This window comes from Cydia amplana, chromosome 14, assembly GCF_948474715.1.
Source record: "Cydia amplana chromosome 14, ilCydAmpl1.1, whole genome shotgun sequence".
NCBI classification, from domain to species: Eukaryota; Metazoa; Arthropoda; class Insecta; order Lepidoptera; family Tortricidae; genus Cydia; species Cydia amplana.
Window position 1 is genome coordinate 3,578,515 of NC_086082.1, and position 10,144 is coordinate 3,588,658.

At 38.7% G+C, this 10,144-nt stretch overlaps 1 protein-coding gene across 1 annotated transcript; it reads right to left on the bottom strand.

The window, feature by feature from the left end:
* Positions 1 to 286: 286 nt before the first annotated feature.
* Positions 287 to 6,103, bottom strand: LOC134653798 (glyoxylate reductase/hydroxypyruvate reductase-like). Its single transcript, XM_063509165.1, has 7 exons — positions 6,002 to 6,103; positions 5,099 to 5,241; positions 4,164 to 4,353; positions 3,313 to 3,476; positions 2,821 to 2,985; positions 1,141 to 1,266; positions 287 to 448 (listed from the first exon to the last, which is right to left on the bottom strand). The coding sequence occupies exons 1-7, from the start codon at positions 6,070 to 6,072 to the stop codon at positions 330 to 332; spliced, it is 978 nt and encodes a 325-aa protein (XP_063365235.1). The 5' UTR covers positions 6,073 to 6,103; the 3' UTR covers positions 287 to 329.
* Positions 6,104 to 10,144: the final 4,041 nt, after the last annotated feature.

Sequence of the window (10,144 nt, forward strand, 5' to 3'; positions counted from 1 at the left end):
ACGCAATATTTCACCGACAAAATCGCAATTTCCTGGTTTTCCATACATTGAAACGGCTTCTAACGTTCAGTAAAGTGCGGGTGCCAGACTTTGACTATCATTTGTGACTTTTGTATTGCTTTAAGACAATGGGTCCCATACAGACATTTGATCCTCAAAACAAACCACCATAAAAAATTGTCAAATACGTTTGTTGTTTGTAATGTTTAAAGTGCATTTTATATATTTTTCCATCGAGTGAAAGTCAAAATGTAACGAAATAAGTATTTAAAATTCGTTTTTCTACTCTTGCCATAAGAAGGTTGTTGAGTTAAACTTATTTAATTAAACTAGATAACAGGATTCACCATAGGCTTCCCTTCTAATGCTAACAATATGTTTTTGGCTGAAATTCTAGACATCATGTTTCTGGTCTCGTTTGTAGCGCTGCCTAAATGAGGTACAATAACTGTAAAAATGGAAAATGAATATTAGAAAACTTTATACATACCCCAAAGAACTATTAACTATAGCTGGTCAAGCAAATCTTGTCATTAAAAAAAGGCGCGAAATTCAAATTTTCTATGGGAGGATATGCCTTCGCGCCTACATTTTTCAAATTTGCCGCCTTTTTCTACTGACAAGATCTGCTTGACCAGCTTTAAGTACATACTTAATCTATTTGAAATCGTATTACCTATAAGAAGAGGTAAATGAAACAAATGATGAATAAAATTATTATAATTATTACACACAGATATGATATGGCCTTAATTTGTGAATCGATTTCAGTGATACAGTCCGACAAGAAATTGTAGAAAATAAATGAGGGCGTCACTTCCTACGTAACGGTCACATTTTTGACGTAAAATGCTTAAACATGACAACAATGATTTTTTTAGTTCCCTTTTATTTAATTTCTATTATTTTATGTCGCACTATATGAATAGGTACGAGTATTGTCTATGGTGAACAAAAAACTAGAGATCATAGACAATATTATTTTATCGGTTCTGTAAGTATTCAGGAACGCTGAACCAATTTAGATGGATTTGGTATGGAGTTAGTTTAAGACCTGAGGATGGACATCGTATGGTTTTTATGGCATCCCACGCAGACAAAGTCGTGGGCAGACAAGTAATGTAACAAATGTGCACTTACAACAATTAGGCAATAAGACTAGAGGGTCGTCTTTCGGAAGAGGTTCTGGAGTTGTAACGTCGAGCCCTGCCGCGAAAATACGCTTTTCTTTCAGAGCTTTATACAACGCTTCCTGGTCTATGACACCTGTAAAAAAAGAACTAAGTACTTATTATGGCAAAAAAAATTTTTGAGGCTCAGAAGGCTAAGTTATATTACTATGACGAGTAGAGTTAAAACGTTCCATGGGTTTTCGATCAGTTAGCTACTTACTGCTATGGCTGGGCATAGTTTAAATGTTATATTCTATAGTCTGTCAAGCCGGATATGTCAGTAGCAATGTAAAGCAAACTAAAGTACCTATGGTATCCCTAGGAAACTAATAAAAAGCAGCAATGTACATCGAACAACGATGAAATGTAAACAAAACAGTTCTACAGATAAGATATAAATGACACACGATTTTTGAATAATTTAAACGTAGTGTTCCTAACCCGCGATTTTTCAAATTTGCCGCCTTTTTCTACTGACAAGATTTGGTTGACCCAGTATATTACTACATAATTCACTTTGCCGTCCAGACCTAGGCCAGCAATGCTGTATGGAAGTGTTTGAAAATAGTTATTTGTACAACAAGTGATCAAAGTTTGATATTTCTTCGAGTGCTTATTTTGAGTCCCGTGCAAGCGATAGATTCTATAATAGATTCACGAGCGTAGCGAGTGAATCTAATTTAGAATCTTGAGCGTAGTAAGGGACTCAAAAGCACACGAGATGTAAATAACTTTGATCTCGTGTAGTACACAACATTTTTCACCTGAGCAGTGAGACCATACCTATTAGACAACTTGAAAAATGTAATCCTTCTTCATCACTTAATATGTACCTGCACTCATGTTTTCTTAAGATATACAAACAATTAAGTTTAATTACCGCAATGGAACACAAAAACAAAACGTAATAATAAATTCCAGTAAAATAATATAGAAACAACAAACATTAACTGACACTTCAATCGACAACTTTTTATTGTAAAAAAAATCTTTGTAAGATACGGTCCGAATTGCGGATACGTACTATTTGTCAACTATGGTAGAAATTCTTAAAAGTAAAATAATTTTGCGTGATGATCTGTGTATTTTTTGAGTTCATTATTTTAATTGTACAATAAAATACCTAAAATATGGTATTTTATCAGTTTTTATCAAATCTTAAACTTTATTTTTATTAATTAATTATTAAGAATTCATACTCGTACGTGGTTTGGAACGATGCGGTCTGAAGTTTTTCGGGGGTCTATTATAAACCATGAATATACCGTTGAATGTCGTTTTATCTTTTTTTTGTCTGTTTCTTTTTGTTAACAGTGTGAAAGGGACAGAGATAATAGAACCCAAGTATTTCGAACTTTTTAGACCCCGCATGTTGAAATGACATTTGACTATAAAGGTCACTTGAATGTCATTTTGTCTCACTCAGTGAGCAAAATCGCATTTTGCTCACTGTTTTTAAGAATCAAAGTAGGTACCCTTGTTCGAGCTGCTGAGGTGAAAAATATCTTGTCAATGAGAACCAAAACTCACTAATTACTACATTTACCACAAGTTAAAAGCCGAGTCACAGCGAACCGTAGTTGTACCGAAAAAGGTTAAATTGTTTTCTATGTAATAGTGAGTTTTAGTTGTCACGTAACGATCGTACCTCCTCGTGCTATATTAACGAGAACTGCGTTCTTCTTCATAATACCGAGCCGTTCATCGTTGATCAAATGCTTGGTTTCACTTGTGAGCGGGCAGCACAGGACTACGTAGTCGCTTTCCATTAGCAGTTGTTCTATAGGTACTCGTTCTGCACCCAATGCTTTGGCTGGTGAAACAAAAACGTTAGAGTCTGCGTAAAGAAAAGAGTCATAGAACGTGGCCCAATACATTCCACGACTCTTCTCTTTCCGCACAGACTCTAGGTAAGATACTTACATTTTAAAATTAAACTATTAAATCTAAAAGAAGAACCGGCGTCGGCCGACTGATTTAGAAAACAGCTTTAGATGAAATGTGGTATGAAGATAGTTTGAGGCCCGGGGAAGGGCATAGGATAGTTTTTATCAATCATAATCATTCCACGTAGGTACCACCTAGACAAAATCCCGGGCAGAAGCCAGCATAAAATAATCTAAGCAGTCATAAAACGTACCTTCAGGTTTCTCACTCCTCCCACTATAAACGAACCGCTTCACATCGAATCCCTTCAGCCTCCTGACGATGGCTTGCCCAATGCCCCCGAGGCCTACGATGCCCACTGTGCTGCCCTCTATGTCTTGTCCCAGCATCCACTGGACTCCTTCTTTCCATACGCCACTGTTGGAAACGATTTGCTATAAGTATTCGACCAGCTATCATGGTCGCATTTTTATCACCTGTCATGCTATGCGTCACATTCGCACTTACATATTTGTTAGAACTTGACAGCCATGGTGACAAATGATAAAGAGCCGGCCATCTTAGCCCTACAAAATTTATTTTTGGTTTAGCCTTAAATAAATCGGTTAGCAAAGAGGGTTCAAACGATATACTTAGGGCAAAACATGCAATAAGGTACATATTCTCGACAAAGTTTTCAACCAATTGACGATGATGATCACTTTTATAAAGCAAATGATAACTTTTATTGGGACAGCTCTCTCCAATTCTTGATTTTTTTAAACAGTTCTTTCACCTTTTGGTTAGCTCCTAATTTAATCTTGTTTATATTTTTATGAACTTCCTTGGCTTTCCCCGTTTTTCCTTGACTTTCTGCGATCCTTCCCTCTATTATCTTTAGTATTTCTCCAGTGTGTCCAGGTACTTAGCACCTATTTTTTCAGGTACTTACCTGGAATTTGGAACCTGAGTCTCAAGAATTGAGTAGTAGGATAGGAGGCTATTGTAGTATTTAAAGGTGCTGGATGCAACGATGCAAGATGCAAAACAGATCCCGTGCCCTCTCAAGCTGTGTCTAATCTATCCGGAAAACGTGTAAAAGCTTAGAAGAGTATAGGTACTTGCCTCTCCAATTCTTCTACCCCCTCCTTGAACCTCCTGGCCGCTCCTATAAGCAGTCCAACGGCGATGTCTGCCACCGCATTGTCAAGAACCTGAACTGTATTGCCCAGGCGCAGACCGCGCTTTTTTATCTCCTCTATATCGATCTGGTCCAAGCCAGATGACATTGTTGACACACATTTTAGTTTTGGTCCTTAAAAAAATATAGGATATCAATTGCTATTCTTTCATTGGATCGTTTATTTTATTAAAAGAATCAAGAGTGTTTCTAACCTCCAAAGAATAAATAAATATAATACGACAATTTCACACAGATCGACACAGTCCCACAGTAAGCTCGATATAAGGCTTGTGTTGTGGGTACTAGACGACGATATACTGTATAATTAGGTACCTACATACTTTAATACTTACATAAAAAACATCTATGACTCAGGAACAAGTATTTGTGAATTGTATGATAAACGCACAATTAATACCCTTACCAGGGTTCGAAGGTTCGAACCCGGGACGGGAGAATACCGTCTCGATGTTGTGGCGCTTTTGGGATTATTAAGCACATTTATCCGGTTATCTACTATACTTGGTCAACCAGATCTTGACAGTAGAAAAAGGCGACAAATTTGAAAAAAGTAGGCGCGAATTAAGGGATATCGTCCCATAGAAAATTTGAATTTCGCGCCTTTTTTTACTGACAAGATTTGGTTGACCAGCTATAGTTATCTTGCTACAAAGAGAGACAGAGAAATAAAAAATACCTTTCTCTGTCCCTCTTAGCAGAAAGTGTCCGGCGACAGGATAGCCTCGTAAGTATTAAATTGGCTTGGGTCTTACGAGGATTGATATAAAAATCCCATTTAATTGGAGTTTTCCACGTCAAAGAAGAATATTGAATAATTTAGCTTTATTACAATAAATGTCTAAAATTAAATACTAACCAGCCAAATCCAAACGAGGTCCAGTCAACCTGTGCTTCGTGTTCCAAATGATTCCATCATATTTTTGCTCTTTCAACTCATTTTCTATTGCAGACACAATTTCAGGCTCATGATCTATGTGGGGCACAACAGTCACCTCAACTCTGAAATGGGAAAGATTACGTTTTATTCTTAATTTCAAAATATCTTGACTCTTGACCCTAGAGAAATGTGCTGACGAGGTACTTTCCATAGAAAACGCAGTGCCGGAAGCTCCGGCCCGGCCCCGGCCCGGTCCAGCGTGAGTCATCCTTTACTCGTGCCGTTAAAGCATTAAAAATTAATTATTCGTTCAATCACGTAACCGGCATAAATTACACGAATCAAAATATACTGGGTCAACCAAATCTTGTCAGTAAATAGGAACAAAAAACTATACTCATCCTTTTCTTTTGGGTGCTAGTACTAGTGTAAGACAAAGATAGTATGATTCTCTCTGTCTGTGTTTGAAATCAAACAGACCCTTGACACACTATATTACTATTATTTACATAGGTACGTATACGTCAATGTTTTAGTTCTTGAAATTATAATAATGGTAATGAATGTGACAATCCATTTGTTACATCGATAATTAGTATAATTACTTAACATTAACGGAAGACATGTAGTAGGTACAGTCAATTTAAAACAAACAATTGTATTACTGTTTAAAATGTAATCTTTACCCTTTTTCTGCGAATTAATTATTGTTTGTTTAAAACATCAGTGCGGGTATTTTTGGGAGGCGCGACTGACATGGATATTTAATAAGAAATTGACCTTATTGAAGTTATTGACAATCATATGTTAAACATAAACATATCTAACCTAACCTAAAATCTACTCTGGATCATCTCTGGATAGTAAAATTGTATAACTTACTGCTTTTTCAACAACTCCAAACCAGCAGCGGGAAATGTTTTATTAACCACCAAAACTTTTCTCAGAGACATCTTTTCAGAAACATACAATATAAAATAAAAATGTTAGATAACTATTGTCGTCACCGCTAACTTCTTTAGGTTGTGTATGTGAATGTTACCACATGTTACTTGTATTTATAGTTATTGTACTATCTGGGGGCCGATTTTTGAATCTCGACCATTCGATTTCGTCACTCGAAAATCAGTGAAAAACGATGAAATGCTATTTTTGAAATTCTACTGATAGAATTTGAGAATCGAGTGGTATTGACCACTCGTATTCAATTCTATCAGTAGAAAGTAGGAATCCACAATTTTAGTCACATATTTGTATTATATGCCGCCAATAAAAAAATATCTTAAAGGAATTAATTTATTAGATTTTATGTGTTTATTAGATTAGCTAGTTTTTGATTGAAATATAAATATTTTTTAAGTCCTTACCATCGAAAGTCAATCACTACACGGTCGAATGGTGACTTTCAAAAATAGGTATTATTAGGATCATGCGAAAAAAATCGTGACAAATTTTCGTATACGAGTATTTTCGACCACTCGCTTTTAAATTCGAACGTTCGAAATTCAAAAATCGGCCCCCTGTACTTACTATATAAGTAGATGATACTGACGCAAAATTATCTAAGTTGTGAAATCTGAAATTAAATTTGAGACTCGTTTGAGTATAAAGTATAGGTGAACCAGGATCTATTGAGGGTGCGCCATATTGCGGAATTTCACTGGAACTAATTTTTTCATACTACACTGAATTGTCATGAGAATAACAGCGCCCTCTTGACAATTATCATTGTTTATTATTTATTGTTTATTATTTATTACGAAATATATAAGCATTACAGTCCAAAGAAACCAAGTCGCTTATATACTAGGACTAATCATTTAGATAAAATTAACCGTAACACGCCACAAAATATACAATTTAAATAATTAAATCTGTAAAGTTGTAAACCATTTTTGAATTAAAACAAATCCTTGTAATAAACTATACAAAGTTATTATTTAAATAAATTAAAAGTTTTCGACCAAATCCACCAACACTATCCGCAAACACGTCTATATGTGGGGCGTCGACGGACATGGCATTAAGCAAAGACAGGGCCCTCGCGGTAGGTGCGTTCCCTGCGCGGCGCGTGCGCACTGCGCTCGCCGCGAAGAGCCGCTGCGGGCGCCTCGCCGGCAGCGCGCTCAGCCCTGCAGGACAGGGGCGCGCATTCGGTACAAATAAACCCAACCTCCCCAGCACACAGGGGTTATTTACTCCACCATTGAGAATTCCACAATAATGGATCAACAGCAGCAGTTTGCGTCTGAGGTTAAGCGTGCTGAGTCCCACCATACCCAGCACGAAAAGAGAGGGATACATATAAGGGTAGTACCCGTAAATTCGTTTGTAGATATATCGCGCGAACCGTCTTTGTACCCTCTCGATCATCAGCCTATACTTTTCCTCACTGGGGTCCCACGTAAGGGCTCCGAACTCCAGCTTGCTCCGGATATACGCATTGTAGAGCATCATAGCCACTGTGGTATTTTTAAATTCCGCTGATACCCTCATTATAAATCCTAAGGTTTTGGTTGCCGTTTTACAAGTGCTAGTTACATGCTCCCGAAAGTCTAGCTCCACATCCAGAGCAAGTCCCAAATCCCTTACCTGGTACACTCTTTCGAGTGAGGTATTCCCGAGATAATACGCAGAATGAATTGGAGAGCGAGCCCTAGTAAAAGTTATTATATTGCACTTAGATATGTTGAATTGCAACTTATTGGTTTCGCTCCACTCATTAACAGCGTTGATATCGCTCTGCAGTTTAGCACAGTCCGCACTACAACTCACCTGCAGGAACAGCTTGAGGTCGTCCGCAAATAACAAGCACCCAGCGGCGCTAATGACCTTCGGCAAATCATTTATCATCAACAGGAACAAAGTCGGTCCCAGTGTGCTCCCCTGGCTCACCCCGGAACGAGTATAGTACGGCTGGGACTCATACCCGGCCATGGTAACGTATTGACAACGACCATTCAAGTAGTTAGCAAAAAAGTGCAAAAGCTTGGACGCGAAACCTAGCTTAGCTAACTTTTGTAGCAGAATGTCGTTGTCAACCAGATCGAACGCCTTTTTAAAATCGAAATAGGCCACATCAACTTGTAAACGACGATCCATGGCTGTAGTCACATAATCCACAAAACATATGTGATTGGTTGTGGTTGACCGACCAGCTCGAAACCCGTGTTGGGCATCATCAAGTAGAGACTCTATTTGACATTTGATTTGCCCGTCAATGATAGTCTCAAAGATCTTGCCGAAGACCGACAGCACCGCTATTGGTCTAAAGTTACTAACTTCCGACCCAGCATTGCTCTTGGGCACTGGGGACACCTTCGATAATTTCCAGCAGGAAGGATATGAAGACTGATTTAATGCCAGATTCATTATATACAAGAGCGGTTGTTCCAGAACGCAAATGCAATCCCGAACCAGAAACGGGGGGACGGAATCGGGACCAGCCGCCGAACGCGGCTTAAGTTTCTTGGCCGCACGGCGCAGCTCCTCCACGTCTACGCTGCTAACTGAAATATGCGCTGTATCCACATCCTCGCCGTAGCGCGCCGCCGCCACTGCGTTCAGCTGCGGAGTTTCATGGTGAAATACCGAGCTGAAGTATTCAGCGAATGCGTCAGCGGCCTCCTGTCCGACTACGGTCCTATCCTTATAAGTGTACCCCGTGCACTGTCTCCTGTCTTTTTTCTTACTCTTAACATAATCCCAGAAACGGGCCGGTTGGGCAATAATACTGCCCTCTATATTTCTGATGTGCTGCCTATATTCGTTTGCGATTAGCGTTTTCACATGCCCCCTGTAGTACTTGTAAAGTTCTTTGTTGAAGATTTTCCCGGTCTGCCTAAATCTTTTAAGGTGGAAATATTTGTTCTGTATATTTCTTATAATTTCGGGTGTATACCAGGCTGGATAGACGTACTTACAGTTTGTATGTTTTTTCGGTTTCCTTTTAGGTACACACGCAGAAATACACTCATATAACTTTGCATAAAAGATTTCCGATGCTACCTCAACATCTCCTGTCGTCAGTACATCGACCCAATCAATCCCCGCCAGGGATACGTACAAAGACTCCAAATCCGCTTTACGGAAATCCCACCCCTGTACTGGACTAGCACTTATAGAGGGAAAGGATGACATTGGCGTACCGCGTGGAAACTCAAGCTCCACTTCAAGCGGCGGGTGGTAGTCATCCGCCGGCACCAGCGGCTCCAAATCACCGGACACTTTGACTCGCCCTGGCCCTAATCCGCTCAATGCAAGGTCCAATAGCCCACCGTGTTTATTAAGAACTGTGTTGTGCTGGTGGAATTGGCAGAATGTCATAAAAGTCTCGAATTGGTATTTAACTGTCGCACTACAAGAGTTTAAATTGAAATCACCTAACACTAAAACACAGAGGTCTGGGTATTTGCAAACCACGTTTTCTAAGCACGTCAGCACGGCTAGATATTGGCTATCCCTGTAATTAGGTGGGAGATAAACTACACAGAAGATAAACTTAATATTTCTCCATTGTACTATTGCAACTATTAACTCCATTTCATCTGAAAGTCCATCAATGTCATACACAGGACGTAAATTGTACGAACTAGATGCTGCGAGCAGTACTCCTCATATATTCATATATTACTGGTCAGGCTATAGACCTATAGCACCGCTGATACTGTTTACAAGTGTCTGAGAGATAATCGTGACGTCGTGGCCTTGGCAGATATGCATCTGTTTGTGTTGAAAATTGAGGTACCTACTAGCTAGGTATTTTAAATGCATGGTTATAAAATAAATGAAGATTGGTATGAGGCAGATCACAATCACATGTTCCGCTGCTGTGATGCAGGTCATACCTGTACAATAGCCCCCCAAAAATATCCGAAAAGTTAATGGTTTTTCAAACTCATCACTCAAATACAATTAAATACGCTTAAACTGGATATTTTTAAAATTATGAAAAAGTACTTAATTAATTAACCAGAACCAGGAACATAAGAGTGCTCACTCCATACATCAGTTCAGACTATTAAT